The 25463-nt window shown below is 45.2% G+C and overlaps 1 protein-coding gene across 4 annotated transcripts in view; it reads left to right on the top strand.

The window, feature by feature from the left end:
• The window catches only part of SUCO (SUN domain containing ossification factor), a 481248-nt gene extending 456412 nt beyond the window's left edge, over positions 1-24836 (top strand). For all 4 annotated transcript variants that reach the window (XM_069231978.1, XM_069231976.1, XM_069231977.1 and 1 more), the window contains 2 exons: positions 12981-13036; positions 24245-24836. In XM_069231978.1, the coding sequence (XP_069088079.1) occupies positions 12981-13036; positions 24245-24691 (503 nt within the window). In that variant the 3' untranslated portion in view covers positions 24692-24836. The remainder of the gene's footprint in view (positions 1-12980; positions 13037-24244) is intronic.
• The last annotated feature ends 627 nt before the right edge of the window (positions 24837-25463 follow it).

The raw sequence follows: 25463 nt of genomic DNA, 5'->3' as shown, positions 1-25463 counted from the left end.
GCTCCCCTGGGGGGGCAAATTGTATTTAGACCATTTCTGCCCCCCTGGGGGCAGATTGGCCAATTTTAGGTCAATCTGCCCCCAAGGGGGCAGAAACCACTAGGCACCGGGGATTTGTTTTTTGGCGCCAATGTCACGCAGGGGGAGCGACCCCGTAGGCAAGGGTCGCTCCCGGGGGGGGGGGGGGGGGGGGTTGGGGGGGCAAATTTATTTTAGGCCATTTCTGCCCCCCCGGGGGACAGATCGGCCTATTATTAGGCCGAACTGCCCCCGGGGGGGGGGGGGGGGGGGGCAGAACACTCTAGGCGCCAGGGCAATTTTTTTTTTGTGTGTTTTTTTTTTTGTTGTTTCTTTTTTTTAGAGATGGGGAGTGACCCATCAGGCAAGGGTCGCTCCCCTGGGGGGGCAAATTGTATTTAGACCATTTCTGCCCCCCTGGGGGCAGATTGGCCAATTTTAGGTCAATCTGCCCCCAAGGGGGCAGAAACCACTAGGCACCGGGGATTTGTTTTTTGGCGCCAATGTCACGCAGGGGGAGCGACCCCGTAGGCAAGGGTCGCTCCCGGTGGGGGGGTGGGGGTTGGGGGGGCAAATTTATTTTAGGCCATTTCTGCCCCCCCGGGGGACAGATCGGCCTATTATTAGGCCGAACTGCCCCCGGGGGGGGGGGGCAGAACACTCTAGGCGCCAGGGCAATTTTTTTTGTGTGTGTTTTTTTGTTGTTGTTTCTTTTTTTAGAGATGGGGAGCGACCCATCAGGCAAGGGTCGCTCCCCTGGGGGGGCAAATTGTATTTAGACCATTTCTGCCCCCCTGGGGGCAGATTGGCCAATTTTAGGTCAATCTGCCCCCAAGGGGGCAGAAACCACTAGGCACCGGGGATTTGTTTTTTGGCGCCAATGTGACGCAGGGGGAGCGACCCCGTAGGCAAGGGTCGCTCCCGGGGGGGGGGGGTGGGTGTTGGGGGGGCAAATTTATTTTAGGCCATTTCTGCCCCCCCGGGGGGCAGATCGGCCTATTATTAGGCCGATCTGCCCCCGGGGGGGGGGGGGGGCAGAAACCTCTAGGCGCCAGGGGAATTTTTCTTTTTTTTTTTTTTTTTTTTTTTTTTTTTTAGAGATGGGGAGCGACCCATCAGGCAAAAGTCGCTCCCCTGGGGGACAAATTGTATTTAGGCCATTTCTGCCCCCCTTGGGGGCAGATTGGCTGAGTTTAGGTCAACCTGCCCCCAAGGGGGCAGAAACCACTAGGCACCAGGGATTTGTTTTTTGGTGCCAATGTCACGCAGGGGGAGCGACCCCGTAGGCAAGGGTCGCTCCCGGCGGGGGAGGGTGGGGGTTGGGGGGGCAAATTTATTTAAGGCCATTTCTGCCCCCCCCCTGGGGCCGGCTGAGCTACAGGCCAAACACCACAGGTAGGCACCTTGCAAAAAACACCTCTGTTTTCTGTGAAAAAATATGTTGTGTCCACGTTGTGTTTTAGGCCATTTCCTTTTGTGGGCGCTAGGCCTACCCACAGAAGTGATGTACCATTTTTATCGAGAGACTTAGGGGAACGCTGGGTGGAAGGAAATTTGTGGCTCCTCTCAGATTCCAGAACTTTCTGTCACCGAAATGAGAGGAAAAAGTGTTTTTTGGGCCAAATTTTGATGTTTGCAAAGGATTCTGGGTAACATAACCTGGTCTGAGCCCCGCAAGTCACCCCATCTTGGATTCCCCTGGGTTTCTAGTTTTCAAAAATGCACTGGTTTGCTAGGTTTCCTCAGGTGTCGGCTGAGCTACAGGCCAAAATCCACAGGTAGGCACTGCTTTTTATAAAAAAATGTGATGTGTCCACGTTGTGTTTTGGGCCCTTTCCTTTCGTGGGCGCTAGTCCTACCCACACAAGTGATGTATCATTTTTATCGGGAGACTTGGGGGAACGCTGGGTAGAAGGAAATTTGTGGCTCCTCTCAGATTCCAGAACTTTCTGCCACAGAAATGTGAGTAACATGTGTATTTTTTAGCCAAATTTTGAGGTTTGCAAAGGATTCTGGGTAACAGAACCTGGACCGAGCCCCGCAAGTCACCCCTCCTTGGATTCCCCTAGGTCTCTAGTTTTCAGAAATGCACAGGTTTGGTAGGTTTCCCTAGGTGCCGGCTGAGCTAGAGGCCAAAATCTACAGGTAGGCACTTCGCAAAAAACACTCTGTTTTTTTCCAAAATTTAGGATGTGTCCACGTTGCGCTTTGGGGTGTTTCCTGTCGCCGGCGCTAGGCCTACCCACGCAAGTGAGGTATCATTTTTATCGGGAGACTTGGGGGAATGCTGGGTGGAAGGAAATTTGTAGCTCCTCTCAGATTCCAGAACTTTCTGCCACAGAAATGTGAGTAACATGTGTATTTTTAGCCAAATTTTGAGGTTTGCAAAGGATTCTGGGTAACAGAACCTGGTCCGAGCCACACAAGTCACCCCTCCTTGGATTCCACTAGGTCTCTAGTTTTCAGAAATGCATAGGTTTGGTAGGTTTCCCTAGGTGGCGGCTGAGCTAGAGGCCAAAATCTACAGGTAGTCACTTTGCTAAAAACAGCTCTGTTTTCTGTGATATGTCCACGTTGTGTTTTGGGGCATATCCTGTCGCGGGCGCTAGGCCTACCCACACAAGTGAGGTATCATTTTTATCGGGAGACGTGGGGGAACGCTGGGTGGAAGGAAATTTGTGGCTCCTCTCAGATTCCAGAACTTTCTGCCACAGAAATTTGAGGAACATGTGTTTTTTTAGCCAAATTTTGAGGTTTGCAAAGGATTCTGGGTAACAGAACCTGGTCCGAGCCCCGCAAGTCACCCCTCCTTGGATCCCCCTAGGTCTCTAGTTTTCAGAAATGCATAGGTTTGGTAGGTTTCCCTAGGTGGCGGCTGAGCTAGAGGCCAAAATCTACAGGTAGTCACTTTGCTAAAAACAGCTCTGTTTTCTGTGATATGTCCACGTTGTGTTTGGGGCATATCCTGTCGCGGGCGCTAGGCCTACCCACACAAGTGAGGTATCATTTTTATCGGGAGACGTGGGGGAACGCTAGGTGGAAGGAAATTTGTGGCTCCTCTCAGATTCCAGAACTTTCTGCCACAGAAATGTGAGTAACATGTGTATTTTTAGCCAAATTTTGAGGTTTGCAAAGGATTCTGGGTAACAGAACCTGGTCCGAGCCCCGCAAGTCACCCCTCCTTGGATTCCCCTAGGTCTCTAGTTTTCAGAAATGCACAGGTTTGGTAGCTTTCCCTAGGTGCCGGCTGAGCTAGAGGCCAAAATCTACAGGTAGGCACTTCGCAAAAAACACCTCTGTTTTTTTCCAAAATTTAGGATGTGTCCACGTTGCGCTTTGGGGTGTTTCCTGTCGCCGGCGCTAGGCCTACCCACGCAAGTGAGGTATCATTTTTATCGGGAGACTTGGGGGAACGCTGGGTGGAAGGAAATTTGTAGCTTCTCTCAGATTCCAGAACTTTCTGCCACAGAAATGTGAGGGACATGTGTTTTTTTAGCCACATTTTGAGGTTTGCAAAGGATTCTGGGTAACAGAACCTGGTCCGAGCCCCGCAAGTCACCCCTCCTTGGATTCCCCTAGGTCTCTAGTTTTCAGAAATGCACAGGTTTGGTAGGTTTCCCTAGGTGCCGGCTGAGCTAGAGGCCAAAATCTACAGGTAGGCACTTCGCAAAAAACACCTCTGTTTTTTTCCAAAATTTAGGATGTGTCCACGTTGCGCTTTGGGGTGTTTCCTGTCGCCGGCGCTAGGCCTACCCACGCAAGTGAGGTATCATTTTTATCGGGAGACTTGGGGGAACGCTGGGTGGAAGGAAATTTGTAGCTCCTCTCAGATTCCAGAACTTTCTGCCACAGAAATGTGAGGGACATGTGTTTTTTTAGCCAAATTTTGAGGTTTGCAAAGGATTCTGGGTAACAGAACCTGGTCCGAGCCCCGCAAGTCACCCCTCCTTGGATTCCCCTAGGTCTCTAGTTTTCAGAAATGCACAGGTTTGGTAGGTTTCCCTAGGTGGTGGCTGAGCTAGAGGCCAAAATCTACAGGTAGTCACTTTGCTAAAAACAGCTCTGTTTTCTGTGATATGTCCACGTTGTGTTTTGGGGCATATCCTGTCGCGGGCGCTAGGCCTACCCACACAAGTGAGGTATCATTTTTATCGGGAGACGTGGGGGAACGCTGGGTGGAAGGAAATTTGTGGCTCCTCTCAGATTCCAGAACTTTCTGCCACAGAAATGTGAGGAACATGTGTTTTTTTAGCCAAATTGAGGTTTGCAAAGGATTCTGGGTAACAGAACCTGGTCCGAGCCACACAAGTCACCCCTCCTTGGATTCCCCTAGGTCTCTAGTTTTCAGAAATGCATAGGTTTGGTAGGTTTCCCTAGGTGGCGGCTGAGCTAGAGGCCAAAATCTACAGGTAGTCACTTTGCTAAAAACAGCTCTGTTTTCTGTGATATGTCCACGTTGTGTTTTGGGGCATATCCTGTCGCCGGCGCTAGGCCTACCCACGCAAGTGAGGTATCATTTTTATCGGGAGACGTGGGGGAACGCTGGGTGGAAGGAAATTTGTGGCTCCTCTCAGATTCCAGAACTTTCTGCCAGAGAAATTTGAGGAACATGTGTTTTTTTAGCCAAATTTTGAGGTTTGCAAAGGATTCTGGGTAACAGAACCTGGTCCGAGCCCCGCAAGTCACCCCTCCTTGGATCCCCCTAGGTCTCTAGTTTTCAGAAATGCACAGGTTTGGTAGGTTTCCCTAGGTGGCGGCTGAGCTAGAGGCCAAAATCTACAGGTAGTCACTTTGCTAAAAACAGCTCTGTTTTCTGTGATATGTCCACGTTGTGTTTTGGGGCATATCCTGTCGCGGGCGCTAGGCCTACCCACACAAGTGAGGTATCATTTTTATCGGGAGACGTGGGGGAACGCTAGGTGGAAGGAAATTTGTGGCTCCTCTCAGATTCCAGAACTTTCTGCCACAGAAATGTGAGGAACATGTGTTTTTTTAGCCAAATTTTTAGGTTTGCAAAGGATTCTGGGTAACCGAACCTGGTCCGAGCCACACAAGTCACCCCTCCTTGGATTCCCCTAGGTCTCTAGTTTTCAGAAATGCACAGGTTTGGTAGGTTTCCCTAGGTGGCGGCTGAGCTAGAGGCCAAAATCTACAGGTAGTCACTTTGCTAAAAACAGCTCTGTTTTCTGTGATGTGTCCAGGTTGTGTTTTGGGGCATATCCTGTCGCGGGCGCTAGGCCTACCCACACAAGTGAGGTATCATTTTTATCGGGAGACGTGGGGGAATGCTGGGTGGAAGGAAATTTGTCGCTCCTCTCAGATTCCAGAACTTTCTGCCACAGAAATGTGAGGAACATGTGTTTTTTTAGCCAAATTTTGAGGTTTGCAAAGGATTCTGGGTAACAGAACCTGGTCCGAGCCACACAAGTCACCCCTCCTTGGATTCCCCTAGGTCTCTAGTTTTCAGAAATGCACAGGTTTGGTAGGTTTCCCTAGGTGGCGGCTGAGCTAGAGGCCAAAATCTACAGGTAGTCACTTTGCTAAAAACAGCTCTGTTTTCTGTGATGTGTCCACGTTGTGTTTTGGGGCATATCCTGTCGCGGGCGCTAGGCCTACCCAAACAAGTGAGGTATCATTTTTATCGGGAGACTTGGGGGAACATAGAATGGCAAAACAAGTGTTATTGCCCCTTGTCTTTCTCTACATTTATTCCTTCCAAATATAGGGGTGTGTGTAAAAAAGACATCTATTTGAGAAATTCCATGTAATTCACGTGCTACTATGGTCACCCCGGAATTCAGAGATGTGCAAATAACCACTGCTCCTCAACACCTTATCTTGTGCCCTTTTTGGAAATGCAAAGGTTTTCTTGATAGCTATTTTTTACTCCTTATATTTCAGCAAATGAATTACTGTATACCCGGTATAGAATGAAAACGCACTGCAGGGTGCAGCTCATTTATTGGCTCTGGGTTCCTCGGGTTCTTGATGAACCTACAAACCCTATATATCCCCGCAACCAGAGGAGTCCAGCAGACGTAACGGTATATTGCTTTCGATAATCTGACATTGCAGGGAAAAGTTACAGAGTAAAAAGTAGAGAAAAATTGATGTTTTTTTCACCTCAATTTCAATATTTTTCTTTTTCAGCTGTTATTTTCTGTAGGAAACCCTTGTAGGATCTACACAAATGACCCCTTGCTGAATTCAGAATTTTGTCTACTTTTCAGAAATGTTTAGGTTTCTGGGATCCAGCATTGGTTTCATGACCATTCCTGTCACTGACTGGAAGGAGGCTGAAAGCACAAAAAATTGCACAAATGGGGTATGCCCCAGTAAAATGCCAAAATTGTGTTGAAAAATTGGGTTTTCGGATTCAAGTCTGCCTGTTCCTGAAAGCTGGGAAGCTGCTGAGTTTAGCACCGCAAACCCTTTGTTGATGCCATTTTTAGGGGAAAAACCACAAGCCTTCTTCTGCAGCCACTTTTTCCAATTTTTTTGAAGAAAACAAAATTTTCCCTGTATTTTGGCCAATTTCTTGGCCTCTTTCAGGGGAACCCACAAAGTCTGGGTACCTCCAGAATCCCTAGGATGTTGGAAAAAAAGGACGCAAATTTGGCTTGGTTAGCTTATGTGGACAAAAAGTTATGCGGGCCTAAGCGCGAACTGCCCCAAATAGGCAAAAAAAGGCCTGGCACAGGAGGGGGAAAAGGCCTGGCAGCGAAGTGGTTAAAAACAATGACCCATTTGCATTTTTTGACCAGATTTACTAAATATTTTGTAGAACTTTGTAAATGGACAAACACAAATTCTGAAATGCCATCTAAAGAAATGTTGCCCTTAATGTCCGGAGTCAGGCAATAGCCAATGCATGTGGGTTTACCTAGAGAATATTAGCGTATAATTTGAGGCAGAATCACTGTTTATGGTGCAGTATTCATTTGATGATAGATAGCAAGCGTAATACGTATTTATTTTCCACTTCTGTGCAACTTTAGGAATCTCTTGGTGCAAGCCAGATCTGACTGAATGGCCAGTATAATACTCTGAACATGAAGTTTCGGAATTTTAGCAATTTTACTTTCCAAAACATGGTATTGTAGTCTTCCTGGCACAGAAACATATCCCTGACAAGAATTTGCCTCCAAATGTATTCCTCTGGGTCTCCCGAGCATGTGGGTTTGCTAAGGGTTCAGGGTGCGCAGTCCTGATAAACTGAGTGCAATTCTTTTTGGAAACTTAAAAAGCAGCTGCAAGGATAATGCCAATTTAGACTAGCTGCCTTGTAGCCACAGATATCACCCCTGGGCTGTATGAAAACATACCTCGGCCATGCACATTTAACATCTATACAATCTAAGGGTTCTAGCACTGGATGCCTGACCTTCCTCCCCATGGTTGACTGGCTGCTAGATTGCCCTCACCTTGAGGGTTGTCAAATTTGTAGCACAGTTTTTTCCCCAAAACATGGTAATTCCCTCCAGTCTCCCTTGCATAGGAACATAACCCTGTCAAAGCTTGACCCCCACCCCTCCCAATCCTTGTTTCTATAAGGATGAGTTGCCCACAGCCAGTAAACTGGGTGCAGTGCATTTTGGAAGTTTGAGAAGAAGCTGCATCCAAAATGAAGGTTTGGGGTACATGTTTTTTGGTCGTAGGTTTTACCCTGGATTGCATGGAAACATAATATAATAGTACATTTTTAATATCTACACTGGCACCGTTGTTCTGATTGGCTGGTCGGGACAATGCGCTGAACAGAACATTTGTCAGTTTTTCAGCATTTTTCCCCAACCCTTGGTAGTCTTCTTTAGCAATCCTCGCACAGGAACATATCCCTTCCACAGTTAGACCGACATCTGTGTTGCCCTAGATCTTCTGTGTATGGGGTTATAAGACAAGAGTGAGTTTTCTATGAGTTTGGACATGGATGTGTACAGTAGACATCAGGGAGTGTGATAAGTGAGGTTCCATTAGATAGGTCTGCAGTATTTGGGTGCAAGGTCAGCTAGAACTTAGGGGAACCTAACAAACCCAGACATTTTTTTTAAACTAGAGGCATAGTATACCACATGGTGAGGTGGCATGAATCCTGACAGATTTTATCCACAATGACATACAACTATTAGTATGTACAATAAAATGGCAATTCCTTCTTCTTTTCTGTTACATGTAACTAGAGATTGTCAGCCAAATGGCAAACGGCCTGCCATCTAATGTTCCCACACATCTCATGATACAAATGGGACCATTGCCCGGAACATGAATAGGCCAAAATTGTGACCATGTGAAGACCCCAGCAATACTATATTAAATTCACACAGTCTCATATTTGGCCTATCAGGCACGATAGGCCTCTTCACAAGTGTAAGGTACTGTTTTAGTTTGTAGAAACGTGGTAACATCTGGTGTTTTACTGTTCATCACAATTTCTGGAACCTTTGTCAGAGAAATGTTAAGAAATATTTTTTTTTATTTGGATAAGAGTGTGTTGCCATCCTCACAAGCCACACCACCCAGAACTCCTCGAGGTGTCCGATATTTCGGTAGTTGGCTTGTTTTCACAGGTTCAGGACAAACCGAGATCCAGATTTGTGCTTCTGCGTCCTAATTAGTTTGAATTTATTTCAAGTCTAAGAAAGCAATGCAGACTTCTTCTAGGCTCCTCACATTGGGGCGCAGACGTGTGTGTGTGTGTGTGTGTGTGTGTGCTGCTAAATCCGAGAGATTTGTTAAATACTGTACCGATCTTAACATTCAACTATTAGCAGTCACAGTACAGATTATTATTTCATTCTTCTTAACACCTTCAAAAAGCAACTCATCAGGAAGGTTGTACTTAGCGGCTGTAGCCTCATAACTCAGAAGACTATCAGTCTGTTTTAATATACCTTTGGTCTAAGCCTCTTTTGAAGAATTTAAAAGGATAATCCCTTACCGCTGCTCCCTTATTGGGAGTTTAATATTGTCCTTACTAAACTAATGAGACCTTCACGTGAGCCCCTTCATTTGTGTCCGCTACAGTTCTTCTCCAGGTGTTTCCCGTGTGACACTCACCTCTCTCTGAAAGGTGAGCGAGCAACAAGCTTTGCCAGTTTAAAAACCCTTACCTTAGAACACACCCTTGTGTATTTTCTTTCTAAAGGACATCTCACCGTTTTATATCAGTCAGTTCATTGACTTGCTGTTTTTTCCAGCAGTCACTGTCGATGGCGTTGCGTACTCTGACTAAATTAGCTCCCTTATTTAAAAGAAAAAAAAAGAAACAATTATTTGTTGCATTTACACGGCCACACTTTAGTAAGCCCATTTAAAAGACTATCTTTGCTAATTGAATTGTTAAGCATATTCAGATTTGTTATAGCAAAACCAAACAGAATGTTATACTTTATACCACTTGCAGATGAATGAACCACAATAAGCTTCCTAAGTAGCATACGAATACTGTCTTCCACGTTGAAAACACAGCTATAGCTTAGTTATCTTTTTCCAAATCCGGTATGGGAACTATTTTGACGAGTTGTAGCGTAATGCCAACTGTACACCAGTGTTCAGGGTGCGCCATAAATTTGCAAAAATAAATACACCAATAGTTCATTGTAACGCTGGGCACCACACTGAAAAAACAACAGTTTTTACTGTTTACTTACTTTGAAATACCTAATCCAAACTTCATGCAACCTATTAAGATTAATTCGTCATCTTTATTTAATTGTTTTATTTCAGGTTTCATTTCAAATCATTACAAATTATTGTTCACTAATTAATAAAAACATTGTCTATGCCCCCGTTTATTTCGAACCAGGATGCCCTTCATGTTACTACACATCAATGAACACTGAACAGAGCTAATTAGGCTTTTCCATTTATGGACATATATTGATTATCAGATAATTTTGTTGACCAGATATGAATAAAAAGTTAACGTATATGATTGATTTCGATTATCAAAATCATAATCAAAAAGGGAAAGAAAGCAAAAGTTTGCGTCATTATATTTTCAACATGATTTGCAATTTCTGAGTAAAAAGTCACTAAAATGCAAAAGTTTACAGAAAGGACATGATTCATAAGAACAATTCACGATGATGTGTCCGCTGGAGCTTTCAAACATTCTTAATCAGTTCTTCACGTTCACTAAATTCAGTTGTTCCACAAAGTTTCAAAATTAAATCAGTGTTGAAATTCTGCATGCAGGCCTACAATGTGGTTGTATCCCTATCACTAATTGATACATCAATACATTCACTATAACACAGGCAGGCTGTCCTGCTGCTTTTACTTGTACTTGTATCTCTAAAGCCCTGTGTTGCAGAGGTGGTTGATAGGAGTGAGAGCTAGGGAGTGCAATTTGCTTATTTTACTACAGAGGTTTATGTTCTGGGAGAGTAGGGATGCCAGGGATCAAGACATAGACAAACGTCCAGCTTTTAAGAAGCTAACTTTGGCACTCTGAACCTATAGTAGCATGGCCTTTGGTAGCAAAGGACAGAGTCTCATTTCAGCCTATAATAGAAATACTACAAAAGTAGTGTAAGACTTGATTTAATAAAGTGGGGACCAGGAAGTTCTGGTTCAGCCAGAGAGTAAATGTCACTCCGTGACCAGATTATGCTTCAACCACATTCTCATCTGCTGACGAGGCACAAAGGGCAGTTAGTACTCTGCCTCCCAGCACAGGAGTCTCATAGCTTAGCTACTTAATAGAGAGTTAATTCCCAATTAGACATTGACTATTAGAAGCCATTTGATCAGTCCACCATAAGAGTTTACATAGGGTGCGGGACCTGTATCATTCCTATCAATCCCCAAGCAAAGAAGGGGTACACAAGGGAGTTCCCTTTGGAAATCACCAGTACACAGTAAGGGGAGTGGAAAAGATTTTGCTATTTGGAGACCTGCAGGAAAGTAAGGAACTCTAACCTCCCGTTTCACAAGATTAGGTGGAGGTTATAAAGGCCTGACCAAATTCATTCATAAGGCACTAGGAAGGAGACTACTTTCCTTTAAGGTGATCCTAAAAATCTGGCAATGTGCTTAGGCTTTTTAAACTATTTGATGGTGGCATTATTGTGTTAGCACTTATATGCCAGACAATTAACTGACTTTCATGTATCCCCCTACTGACAGTATTCAAAGCGTACAACTCCATTCACCACTCTCACATTGGAGAATAATTGTTACTGTAAGCTAAGGGCTACTTTGTGAGGGGTTTTCTACAACTCTTGGCTTCCTAGGCTTGCGATATCATACATTCTGTAATATCAGTGCACAAAAGACTTAATGGAGGATAGATCTGTTTTGACAAGCTCCATGCATACACGTCATAAGGTCATCTGTACATAAATGTACGTACTTTTGCTTTACTGAATTTTACCTATGATTTTTTTATATTTGCAATGAAAGTGCTCAGCAGCCTCTGCTCATCAGGTTAGCCTGTACCTTGGAATAATGAAATTTGTAGGAAAAAAAAAACCAAATGTTACGTCAAGAACAATTATTCGTTATTAAAAGAAACATCACATAACCGAGGTCACAGTTGGAACAGACTGAAACAAACCTTTTTGTATGTCGAGCTTTGTAATCAAAGGGGTGAGCTGAAGAAATAAGAGTCCATTTTGGTGGAGACGATCATAAGCCTGGCTTAGCACTTTAGTAAGAGTTTTTGACATTAAAGTTGAGTAACTTTTGTTTAGTTAAAGGTGAGACTTGAGCTGAAATGCACAAGTAGCTAGAGCAATGGAGAGGTAAGTGCTTGGGAATTAAAAAAAAAAAGTCTTGAGTTTTAAAGAAAGAGGCAAATTGTCAAATATGTATACTTGTCCCGGATTTGCAACTAGGTTGCATGTTTGAATGAGCTAGGTGTTTTACTGGCTTTCTTGTTAGAAAGTAAGGTGCCGAAAAGTAATGCAACCAGATGTCTATTAGATGCCTCTTGTTGCTCTCACTGGCACAGAGGATGAAATACTCTGAGCAGTAAGGCTAGGTAACCAAATGTAATTTTCGCAGCCCAAACATGAGTTTCTTTTCCAACGGTCATTGGCTGTTTGTTGTTGGCTTGATCACTTTTGAGAGAGCATGCGCTCAAGCAAAATGGCCTGCTTGCATTAACGTCAAAGTGATGGTGAGAGAATGCATCTGCATGTTTTTGATGCAGTCCGGTTTTAACTTCTTTGGCATGGTTAAGGTATAATCTTATTGCCGCATTTTGTGCATTTATGTATTATTGATGCATGGGGTTACAACTTAAAAAAACAACGGCAGGTGTCCTCTGTTTTACCTGATAAATAGTATCAATTCATTTTCAGTGTGATATCCCAACTGCTATTTTGACACCTCTTAAGGTCCCAAAATTACTTTCAGCCTTTTTTTCTCCAACGTTTTTGGAGAAATCCATGCCTGGGCCATGTCATGTAAGGAAGTGTTTTGTAAAATTGTGGCATCCATATGCATTTCAGATTCATTTCAGTTAGTCCTACTTTCAGCATATTACATATCTGGTTTTTGAGCAGCCTTTGGGTAGTATGGGTCTTGCCCCAATTTAAGATGCTCCGGTTGTTGGGTTAATGTTTTGAACACCTTACCCTTGAGTGAAAGCAAACAATTTCCTTCATTCACTGCCCTTGAACTTCCAATATTAAAATACAAATAGGTTAAAATGTGCTGTAAAGTTTCTAATAGCAAGGCAGCAGTACTACACCTGTAATGTAGCCAAACATTCTGAATCTTTAGTTTTAAGCAATGCAAGATTTTGAAATCCAGGACTGCTTCATGTAGCACATGATGGGTGCTCTTTAAAAAAATACTTTGTCTTTCCAGTTTACACACACACACACACTGTATTTATCGTCTGTAATGGAAAATGTTATCTTGCAAAGCCTCAGGCATTGGATTGTGTTACTGGTGGTGGATTTTCTGCATTTTTAACTTCTCCCATCATCTTTACCCATTTCTTTTTGTAGTGGATCCAAACGACTTCTATATTGTGGAACCCCTAAAATTTTCACCAGAAAAAAAGGTACGTTTTGCTTCAGTCACATTTCTGTTATTCATGTCTGCGTAGAGTGAGGCTTGTGTCTCCCAAGGATGGTAACCAGGGCTTCTTCATAATATCTGATGATTTCAGTTTTACATAGAGGACAGATATCCATCAATGAAGTAGTATTCATATAGTGAGACTTGTCACCCATGAGGGTATCCATGCGCTTGTTGTGGGTCTCATTCGAAAAGCCACGTTTTTAGCCCCTTTCTGGAGTCTGTCAGCATCGGCGAGGTGCGGAGGTGGAGTGGGAGGGTGTTCCAGGCTTTGGCAGCCAGATGGGAGAAGGATCATCCTCTGGTGCGGCAGTGGTGTGCTAGGGGGATCTGTGCAAGGGCAAGGGGTGTGGAGCAGAGGTTCCTGGAGGGGTGGTGGAAGTGTAGCTGGTGATTAAGGTAGGTGGGTCCTTGGTCGTGGGGGGCTTTGTAGGCATGGGTCAGGAGCTTGAATAGTCATCTTTTCTGGACCGGGAGCCAGTGGAGGTCTTTCAGGTGCTGGGTGATGTAGGCTATTTGGGTAGGTTGAGGATCAATCTACAGGCTGAGTTCTGGATCGATTGGAGCCTGTGCATGAGCTCGGTGGAGGTGCCTACATAGAGTGCATTGCCATAGTCCAGTCGGCTGATGATGAGGGCACGCGTCACTGTCTTCCTGGTGTCAATGGGGAGCCACTTGAACATTTTGCAGAGCATGTGGGGCGCGTGGAAGCAGGCTGAGGATACGGCATTGACCTGTCGTTTCATGGAGAGCTTGCTGTCTAGGATGATGCTGAGGTCGCAGGTGTGGTCTTTCAGTATGGGGGCTGAGTTCCGACGGCCACCTCTATTCGTTACAGAGTGTAGTGTGTTTACCGAAGATGAGGATTTCCGTCTTGTTGGTGTTGAGTTTTAGGCAGTTGTCCTTCATCCATGCATAAACATCCTTCATGCAGTGTGGAAGTTGACCTTTGCTGTAGAGGCGTTGACGGATACTGGTGGGACTAACTGGGTGTCGGCGTAGGAGATGATGTTTATGTTGTGTGCTCTGACGATGTCTGCGAGTGGAGTCTTGTAGATGTTAGAGTGTGGGGCTGATGGATGATCCCTGGGGGACGCCACAGATGATGTGCTTGGCTTTGCAGTGTGAAGGGGGGAAAGACTTTCTGGGTGCGTCCTGTGAGGAAGGACGCTATCCATTCTAATGCATCACCTGTTATTCTGATCTGGTATAGGCGATTGGTGGGGGTGTGGTGTGAGACCGTGTCGAAGGCGGCGGAGAAGTCGAGCAGGATCAGTGCGGCTGATTCTCCTCTGTCCAGTGGGGGGTGTATATTGTTGGTTGCAGTGATCAGAGCTGTCTCTGTGCTGTGATTTGTTCTGAATCCTGCTTGGGAGGCATCCAGCAACTGTTGCTTTCCAGGTGGTCGATGACATGTAGGTTAATGTCCTTTTCCAGTACCTTGGCGGGGAATGGAAGCAGAGAGAAGAGAGAGTAGTTCTGAAGTTCGCTGGGGTCTGCTGCGGGTTTCTTGAGGAGTTGTCTGACTTCCATGTGTTTGCAGGCATTGGGGGAAGGTGGCGATGGTTATGGAAGCATTGATGATGGCAGTGAGTTGGGGCTGATCTCGTCTTTTGCGCCAGCTTCTCTCGAGCCGTTTGCACTTTTGTTTGAATGTGCTGGATTGCGGGGTGTAGCAGTTGGTTTGTTTGGCGGGTCTGTGTGTTTTGGCTAATTTAGTGGGGGCGACTTGGTTGGCGGGACTGGGGCTATGACTGCTTATCTTGTGGACTGTTACTTGTCAAGAAAGAGGAAAACATTTTGTTTGAGAGTTGGAAAGTTGGATCAACGTATATCTGATGGGGCAAACTAAGATTTCTTCACTTTATGAATGACTGCTTTCTCTAACACAAGAATGTCAATGACACTAGGCTGAAATTGACCAAGCGAACAGTAATGGGTCAAATACTGGTAAAATGAAAACATATTTTGTCTCTAGTTTTTTTTGGGGGGTTGGGGGGTGAAGCAGGAGGTCAATGTGCAGGGGTATGGGGTGTAATTGTTATCATAAAAAAATATATAATTTTGTGTGGCACTGTGCATATTTTTTATAGGCTTGTTTTGAGAAGTGGTTTCATGGGGCCATTTTTAGGTCTGGCCTTTAAAGGCTGCATTAGTTGTGTTGCCAGATTTTCCACACCCCCTACTGACCCCCCCCTAAAAAACCCATACATAATATTCATACATTTGAAGGGCTTTTGTCAGTGGTGTTCATCTATTTGTCTTTTAAATAATTATTCATATTTTGCTCCAGCCCACTACAGCATATTGTATGGGGCAATGACTCTGCGCACTTCAGCCACTGGTTCTCATTACTTTGAGTGACTATATTTTGCTTGTGCACATTACTCCAGTATTGGAACTTTCATAGATTCAGATGCTTGAATACTTCCCCGTCGTCGAGATGGGAGTCCCCGATGGAATATAAAAATCAGGCCTGAAAATGCATGCACACAATACATGGACTGGACCACAATATAATAACCCATCATAGTCGTTTTTTAAAATAGACAAACTCAAACTTGAACCAATCAGATCGCCTTACCCCTTTAGAACCTCCTGTGAGGAACTGCCTTCCCTCATACTTTCCACCGCCCGTTGTGCTGAGGAGAGTCCTTTGAGCTATGCTCAAGATTTTCTCTCAGAAGATCTGTTTCTACAGCTTTTGGACATTTCCATCTACTCTGGTGATCAAACTGGCTGCCATGTCGGACACCAAAGAGAGGCCTTTTAAGATCCTGTGCCTCATGTTTAAAGAAAAGGTTTTATGTGGAGGATCCACATGAGGAGTGTATTTACTGCCTGTACCCCAGCTACAAGACTAAGGACTGCAAAATCTGCAGAAACATTTCTACAATGACCCTGAAGGACAGGGAGGGTCACCTTCTGTTGTGGCTTCAAAGAGGTAAGACTGGACACACTGCCTCTGATGAGGACAGTGAATCTTCTTCTATTTCTGCCCCTAAAACACCTGTAAAGAGAAAACAGGAAAGTTCTGAGGCTTAACAGCCACCTAGAAAAATAGCGCAAAAGGCAGCAAGGGGTCATGACTCTCTGCAGAAAAAGAAAGTGAGCGCAGAATCCCTCAAGAAAGCAAAGAAAACTGCTTCAGAGCCAGCTACTCCTCCTCCTAAAGTGCTTCACAAGTTTTAGAAGCCAAGCTCAGCACCGTCGACAACGCCATGGACGGCGGTACCCTCGTCGACGACTATTTCATTGGTGACGCCGGTGGTGGTAACTATCTCTATGTTGACTCGGCTGCAGGATCTCCGTCGACGACATTATCATCCTCGTCGACAGGGCGCCCCATCTCCTCGATGCCTTTCTCGCCGAGGACACTTTCGGCGACGATTGATCCTACCACACTCCTGTCCATGGCGTCCCTGTCTATGATGCCCTTGTCGAAGATGCTCTCGTCGACAGCAATGTTTCCAGCGACGACAGTATCGTCGACGCCCCCGTCGACAACAGCTGGTTTCTTGTCTTCAACTGCAAGAATGTTTCCAACGAAGAGACAAAGACCATCTACGTTACCGTTGAGTCAATCTGCCCAACATACTCCGCTCAAAAGGCTCTCAAAGGCTTGTTTGACACCTTCTATCACGTCACCAAGCAAAGTTTCAAGGCTCTTGCCATCTAGGTTTTTCGATGGCGATGATGATGAGGATTCAGATCAGGATGCAATGTTTGGAGTGGCTAGGAGTCCTTTGCAGCTGCACGTCAAATGCCAGGAGTACTCGGATGACAATTCATATTATGGTCAACAGATTATGACCCAGTACCACAACAACAGGGAACGGTATCTTTGCCTTCCGGTCTTGTGTCCGATCTCCAAGCTATGCTGGCAGATTATAGAGAGCGCATCTACCATCAGCCGGGGAAGAACCCCACGCCAGCAGTGACTGCACCAGCTGCTCCAGAACCTCTGCCAGTTTTTCCTGCGACACCACAAATTCCTCTTCAGGCTCCACAGAGTCCCAAGGTCCAGCCCTCTTTGATGAAGTGGCAGAGGAAGGGGAGTTTCTCTCAGACCAGGAAGAATGGGATGAGTATGTGCTCCCAGCACCCCCTTCACCTGAGCCATTAGCAGTCGAGTCTCCTCCTGAGGATATTGGCTCTTTCCATAACCTCTTGGAAAAAGCTGCGATGAGGTTTGAGCTGCAGATGGCATCTACGCAGCAGGACTGCGTTCTATATGATTTCAAAGAGACGCACAGAATATCAGTCGGGGCTATAACGATTATTGACCATGTCTGGAATCAAGGGCTTAAGATAATGAAGAACCCAGCAACAGTGCCAGCGGTGTTACAAACCTGGACAAAAAATATAAGGTGACAGAGGACGCTCCTGCGTGCCTGGTGGGTCACCCAAAAACAGACTCTTTGGTTTCCCAGGCTGCCCAGAGACGCTCCAAGAACCCTTCAGCGCCTTTATCTGCTCCTCCTGACAAGGACGGAAGGCGCCTGGACAATATCGGGAAGAGGTTCTCTCCTATGTCGGCAATTGTAGTCCGTGCTGCTAATTCCTTGGCTCTATTGGGCAGGTACGACAGGCAACTGTTGTCCGACATCTCGCACTCTGTGGATGATCTTCCAGATTCCAGCAAGTCGGAAGCAAAAAAGATCCTTATGGAGGATCAGTGGACCTCTGCAGAGGTGATTGACTGTGCCTTGGACATTGCAGCCAGGGGATTTCGGATTCTGGCTGGTTCAGCCGTCCTAAGGCGCCAGGGATGGCTTAAAGCCACACATTTCAGGCTGGTTGTCCAAACCAAGATCCTGGACCTCCCGTACGATGGCCAAGACCTGTTCAGCAAGCATGTCAATGATGCTCTTCAGGCGATTAAAGTGGATACTGACACTACAACAGTACAAATGCACTCCCTTTCGGGGAGCCAGGGGTAGGGGCCACTCTTTCTTTCGAGGTGGCTACCAGTCTTTCCGATATCCAGCCTACCTCTCCCAGTACCAAACATCCAGACCCCAGTACCATCAAAGACCGCCTCCGGCGGCGGCATACAGCAGGCCTCCTCCTGGAGGAAGATCGGGATGCCTCGCGTAGGCAATGACAACCTCCAGGGGCCAGCTACCTCTCCCTCCTTGACTCGTCACCTGCAACGTTGGAGGCAGATCACAAGCGACAAGTGGGTTCTGGATAGCATAACTCATAGTCACCTGCTAGAGTTCACTTGCAGGCCTCCCGAAACTCCACCTTCCCGGGAGCATCAACAACATCTACATCTTCTCCTCCTAGAGATAGAGGGCATGTTATCCAAAGGAGCGATAGAGGTAGTCCCCTCTTCGCAACGAGGAAGCAGCTTTTATTCTCTGTTCTTCCTCATCAGAAAGAAGTCCTATTTGTGGAGGCCCATCCTGGATCTGAGGCAGCTCAACAAATATCTCAAAAGGCAATCCTTTCGTATGGTAACTTTGAAGGATATCCTACAGCTTCTCAACAGAGGCGATTTCATGGCTTCCCTAGAACTGCAGGCTGCATATTTCCACATACCCATTCACCCCAAACACAGAAAATGTTTGAGATTCATGGTAGCTGGCCGGCACTTTCAATTCATCCCTTTTGACTCAAATCTGCCCCCCGGATTTTCACAAAATGCTTAGCCCCAGTTGCAGGATATCTGAGACGCCTCAAACACCAGATATTCCCATATCTGGACATCTGGTTTCTAAAGGCTCCAAACATCTCTACCCTACGCCACTCTCCAAGGACCACAGTACGTCTCATCCAGCAACTAGGTCTCACTCTCAACAGAGACAAGTAACAGCTTCAACCTACTAGAAGGATAGTGTTTCTGGGTGCTATATTATACATGACTCTTGTAAACGTCTTCACTGCCGAGGAGCATCAACTCAAGCTTCTGACCCTAGCAGACTCAGTTTGAATAAAAAAAAGTCTCTTTCAGTTCGGAGGTTAAAGTCGTTACTGGGGATGATGTCCTCCTGTATCAATCTAGTTCCGCACTGTCGCCTGCGGATGCGCCCTCTTCAGGAAGAGCTTGACAAACAGTAGAAGCAGACGCAGGGTTCCTTCGGCGACATCATTCAGATAACAACAAGGATGGTCGACTCTCTCCATTGGTGGTTAACACCTGCAAACATCTCAGAAGGGCTAGAGTTCCTGAATCAAATTACCTCTGTTTATGATCACGACGGATGCTTTGATGGAATGGTGGGGAGCATGTCTCCAAAATCTTTCAAGTCAGTGGCAGGTGGCCCCATTCTCATGCTACGCTGCACATCAACCTCCTCGGACTCAGAGCTGTGTACCTTGCACTACAAGCCTTTCTGCCGAGAATCCCAGGTTCCTCGGTGCTTGTCCGGACGAACAATACGACCACCATGCACTACATAAACAAACAAGGCGGTCTCACTTGCTTTCCACAGAAGCTCAAATCATCTGGATCTGGAGCGTTCTGAATTTGGTGCACATACGGGGCAGAACATCTTCTGGGAGTCAGCAACACCACAGCAGACTCACTAAGCAGGCTCAGCACATCTTCACACGATTGGGAGCTGAACCAGACAATGCTGGATGCAGTATTTTGCTAGTGGGGAACACCGAACCTGGACCTCTTCGCGACATCGTATAACACGAAATGCCGCTTTTCTGCAAGCTAGTATCCCCAACCAGGGTCTTGGGGGAAATGCCCTTTCGATAGCAATGGTCAGGGATCTATGCTTACGCCTTTCCTCCGATATCCCTTCTTCCACAGGTCATCAGCAAGATCAAATGGGAGCCCTGCCAGATAATTCTAATCGCTCCATCTTGGCCACGTCAACCGTGGTACACAGAACTTCTGTTGCTGTCTTTGTCTCCTCCCATCAGGTTAGCACCCATACCGGACCTTCTCACCATCAGCCAGGGCCAAGTGAGGCATCCGGATCCGAAGCCTCTCAGATTATGTGCATGGCTCCTGAGTTCAATGAATTCAGCCATCTAGATATTCCCGTTGACTGCCAAACTGTTTTGGCCAAAGCACGTGCAGATAGTACCAATAAGATGTATAACTTAAAATGGAAGTGGTTTTGTTTATGGTGTACTGCAAATAACATTCATCCGCTTACATCTGCTCCAGAGCAAGTCTTGCCGTCCCTTGGTCCACCTGGCGAGGTCTGGTCTCACGCATGCATCCATTAAGGTTCACCTAGCTACCATCTCCAGGTATAGATGACTATCCCAAGGACTGTCCCTCTGGTTTCATCAGCTTATCAAGCAGTTTATGAAGGTGTTGTTCTGATCCTTTCCTTCAGCCAAACGACCTCCTCCATCTTGGCAGCTGAATACAGTCCTGAGCCAGTTGAAGAAGGAACCATTCAAGTCTATTCATAAATCAGACATTAGGTATCTTACCTGGAAGGTAGCGCTCCTCTTAGCGTTAACATCTGCTCGTATAGTAAGCGAGATCCAAGCCTTTACCATCCAAGAGCCTTTCATGAGGTTTACAAATGATAAAGTCATCCTACAGACAAACCCAAAGTGTATTCCCAAAGTGCCGTCTGACTTCCACATCAACGAGCCAGTAGTGCTAAAGACTTTCTTTCCACAGCCTCAGACTGGGGCAGAAACACTGCTGCATTCCTTGGATGTCAAACAATGCCTTAAATTTTATTTGCAGTGAACATCCTCGATCAGAAAGTCCAATCAACTGTTTGTAGCATTTAGTGCACCCAGAAGAGGGCTTCCTGTTTCTAAACAAACCATCTCTAGATGGATTTCAAGTGCCATAGCCTTTTGCCACCAGAAGGCTGGTCGACCCCTGGACACTAAGGTTCGTGCACATTCTACCTGAGCAGTGTCCACTTCTTGTGCACACTTCTCTGGGGTATCCCTTCCAGACATCTGTCGAGCAGCCACGTGGAGGACAACGCACACCTTCATGAAGCATTACTGCCTGGATGCTGAGGCGCTCCTGATGCTGCGGTGGGTCAAGCAGTTCTTTGACATTTGTTCAGATAAGGTGAACTGTTTGTTTCCCACCATCTGCTTCTGATATAATATCACATTTTCTGTTCATTACTAACGTACCTTTCTTGCATATTCATGTATGTGTTAAAGGTTTATTTTTATTGCTTTGCATGTAACTGTCTAATGCCAGTGTTCTCTGATGATTGGGATAGACAGTATTTGTTGATACAGAAAATGTTAGTTACTGATTGCTACTCTTATTCAAGCATGTGAATCTATGAAAGTTCCAATACTGGAGTAAGAAATAAGTTACTTACCTGTACCTGTAGTTCTCCAGTATTGGAAGCTTTCATAGATTCACATGCGGCCCGCCCGCCTCCCCAGAGGAGCTCACCTTCTCTCTCTGTGTTCTGGGTTATTTCAGCACTTATGCTCGGAAAATCTGAGGGAAGGCAGCTTCTCACAGGAGGTTCTAAAGGGGTGAGGCAATCTGATTGGTTCAAGTTTGAGTTTGGGTCTATTTAACAAAACGACTATGATGGGTTATTATATTTAGGCCTAGTCCATGTATTTTGTGCATACATTTTTCGGGCCTGATTTTTATATTCCATCCGGGACTCCCATCTCGACAACGGTGAAGTATTCAAGCATGTGAATCTATGAAAGCTTCCAATACTGGAGAACTACAGTTACAGGTAAGTAACTTATTTCTTATGCACATCCACTTAAAAAAGCTGCCTATAGTGCCAGAGTTAGTGAGCTTAAATATTGTTATAAACTTTTATTTTTCCTTTTTTTTTTTTTTCTATTGCGACAGCTTGGCGCTCTGTAGGCAATTCTTCTCCCTCTCTCTGCTTTGTGTCCCAGCTGCAATGCTTGTTGTCTGGTCTAGCGCCTCTACAACAGAGCAGTTTTTGGATTTTAGTAAAACTGTTTGTTGGATTGTGAGGTTAGATTGAGTGGGCAGTGAACGTCAACATGATATCTTAGTGTTTTGTGGTCAGTAGCCATTCGGTCTTCTAGACTTTATCATTGGTAAATGCTTTACGTTTCCCTCCTTGGGGGAGTTTTCTTACCGCCTTAGCCATCGACCCGGTTACATGGATAATTGCACTTTTGCCAATATGTTTGACTACGAGCAAACCTCTTTTTCCTTTTGTATCTCTCCTTTACACTCATGGCTGCCGTGGAACTTTGAATCGGCTCGCATATGTCAGCTGTTTTACTTTTCATTTTCAATGTATGTGGCAAGAAAAGTCCAGTTAGGAATTTACATGCTCTAACTCGAGCAAACGTGAGACCCATTGCATTGCAAATGCTTGTTTGCTTCGTCTGAAAGGGCGTTGTGGCTTTTTTTCTGTGTTCAAGGTACTGTGACAGTATTTGAAATAATCTCTGTCTTTGAGTGTTTGTCATATCAATCCTTTTGAAGACGGATTGGACATTTTTGACGCAAATCACTGCAAAACACACAAATTTAAGTATTTTCACTTCCAGCACGTGTGCACCTTTCTAGCTGAGCAACCTGAATCTCTTCCACTCCACAACCCATACAAAATGTGCCACTAATTATGATTTTGTCGAGTTTCAAGTTGCTAAGCAGGGTATTTGAACCCAGCGAGAAAGCTACTCTAAGTGCACGGCATTGATTAGTTACTAAGGGGGTCATTCTCACCCCGGCGGGCGGCGGTTGCCGCCCGCCTGGCGGGAACCGCCATTTGGCCACACCGCGGTCAAAAGACCGCTGGTGCCATTTCAACTTTCCCGCTCGGCCAGCGGGAAAGAGGCCTGCGACACTGAAGCCGGCTCCGAATGGAGCCGGCGGTGTTGCAGGCGTGCGACGGGTGCAGTTGCACCCATCGCGCTTTTCACTGGCTGAGTGAAAAGCATGCTGGGGCCCTGTAAGGGGGCCCCTAGACACCTGTTACCGCCAGCCTCTTCCTGGCGGTGACAACCACCAGAAACAGGCTGGCGGTATGGGGGTCAGAATCCCCATGGCGGCGCTGCATGCAGCGCCGCCATGGCGGATTCGCCCAGCCGGGGGTAAACCGGCGGCCCCGGTTTTCTGACCGTGGCTTTACTGCCGCGGTCAGAATGGGCAAGGAAGCACCGCCAGCCTGTTGGCGGTGCTTCCGTCATTCGCGGGCGCCAGGGTCGGAATGACCCCCTAAGTGTCCTTCAAATTCAAATTAGGAAATAATGCTTATTTTCATTTTCCAGCTAGCAAAGAAAACCCCGTTTACAGTCATAGAAATTAGGTGGCAGTAAGTCTGATATTTTAATTGCACTCCATTCAGCATTGGTATAATATCTAATAAATGAGAAATTGAGAACTGACTTCGGCAGGGCTGCCTCATATTCCCAAATCTGTGTTTTTGTAAACGGTTTGCTATCATATGTCCAAATGATACAAAATTTGGAAGCCACTCCATGTATGTATAAAATGTACACCCCACAACCTCTAGGGCCATTCTAGAATAGCTTAATCTACTATATGGATACTGCCATCAAAATAATTTGACTCTTAAATAAAACCAAATTTAATTGTCTATGATAAGAGGCCTAGTAAGAAAAAAACTAATATTAAATATGGTGAATATTTAGGCATCACAGTACTTCTTTCCTGCAGTGGAACGTTCATTTGTAGGTGGTGTTATTCCACTTTGTCTCCAATTAACCATCTTAATACATTTTATTATATAGATATTCTCTGTTTGGGAACATGTCCTTTTTTGTTTTTTTACTCCTTTGTTTTAGAGTAAGGATTTGTATGTGGATGCTTCTGCAGGTTCAAGTCTGTTTTTATAACCGGAAAGAGGTATTTACTCACACTGCACATCACACTTTAGAGTCCCGTGTTTTCATCTTAAATACGTACCTCATTTTTCGGTGCAGATAATGAAATGACACCATACCATTTCTTAATTGTTGTACTTTAAGTACCTTAGAAAGATAATTTAACAGATAATGAGTTGGTACATGTTCTTAATTGTTGTACTTTACGTACCTTAATGAGATCATTTATTGTGTGTATATTTGACAGTTGTATTTTTCTTTGCGTGGCGATGTTATTTATTGGCATGACATAAATATTATAGCAAAGCATGGTATATTGTACAGTAACTAAAAGACAGCCAAAGTTCTCTGCTTTAAAAAAACATAAATGCCTCTCAACTGTAAAAAAAAAAAATGTAATGCAATTTTAAATATTTTCTTGTCTCCCTTACAGAAAAAGCGCTGCAAGTATAAAGGAGAAAACAATATTGAGACCATAAAACCAACTGACGCACCGCACCCAGTGGCTAATGGGGACTTGAAAACAAAAAAGCCTTTTACAAATCAGAGGGACTTCTCTAACATGGGTGAAGTTTTTCACTCCTCGCACAAAGGCCCTCCTTCTGAAGGCAGCTCAGAGACCTCCTCTCAGTCAGACGAGTCATATTTCTGTGGCATTGCAGCCTGCACGAACCTGTGCAACGGGCAGCCACAAAAGACAAAGTCTGAGAAGCGGGCACTAAAGCGAAGGCGGTCAAAACTCCAAGACCAAGGGAAGTTGATAAAATCCCTCATTCAGACTAAATCGGGCTCCATGCCCAGCCTGCACGACATCATTAAAAGCAACAAGGATATCACCGTAGGAACATTTGGAGTCACAACGGTATCTGGTCATATTTAACAACAATGTAATTGCACGGTTTCACGCGGAGAGCAGTCAGTTATGGTTCTCTCCATGATACAGAACAAGAAGACAAGGAGCGGTGCCTTGTGAAAAAGACGGACATCCTGCTTATTTTAAATCTATGGGATGGTGTCAATTTTGAAGTTACGGAAGTGGCTCATTTCCTGAATGGACACAAAGGAATGGGAAGGAAACTTGTTTTATTTCAAGAAAAAGATGTTTTTCGCAGTTTAATTACTGGGGGAAAGAAATTTTAAACCCAGTTTATTGGGTGGAACAGGGACTCAAGACTAACCCTCTCACCTTAAAGTTGTTCCTATTTCTTGCACCTTCCCATATTTGTGCCTTTTTTTGTCTATATTTATATTGCTACTGGAAGGTGGTAGTAAGTGTGAGGACATTGCTGCCATTTGAGTTTTGTAACTTTCAGAGCGTTAATTTAATGAAACACTACAGTGCTGTGAGCAGCAGGACACCATGGGCAGTGAGAAAGACGAACCTCTGTGGGTCCACTTCTTGACAATATTTAACATAGACTTTTTCACTAGATGCTGTTTTTTTCAGTCTTTTATTTATAAGGGTGGATATGGAAGCGTCGTTGTGTATTCATCCAGTCTTTGTAGCAGAATTTAGTTTTTATATTTGTGAAACGTCTGATGGAGTTTATGAAACATTTAGTCACATTTTGCTAGCTACTTTTGTGATAAAACAGTGGTCCTCATTTATTACATATGGGATACCATTTCCAGTCCACCAGAATGAAATCACA

Source organism: Pleurodeles waltl, chromosome 4_2, assembly GCF_031143425.1.
Source record: "Pleurodeles waltl isolate 20211129_DDA chromosome 4_2, aPleWal1.hap1.20221129, whole genome shotgun sequence".
In the NCBI taxonomy this organism is placed as follows: Eukaryota; Metazoa; Chordata; class Amphibia; order Caudata; family Salamandridae; genus Pleurodeles; species Pleurodeles waltl.
The sequence above is the reverse complement of the archived record's forward strand: the minus strand, read 5'-3'. Positions and strand labels throughout refer to the sequence as shown.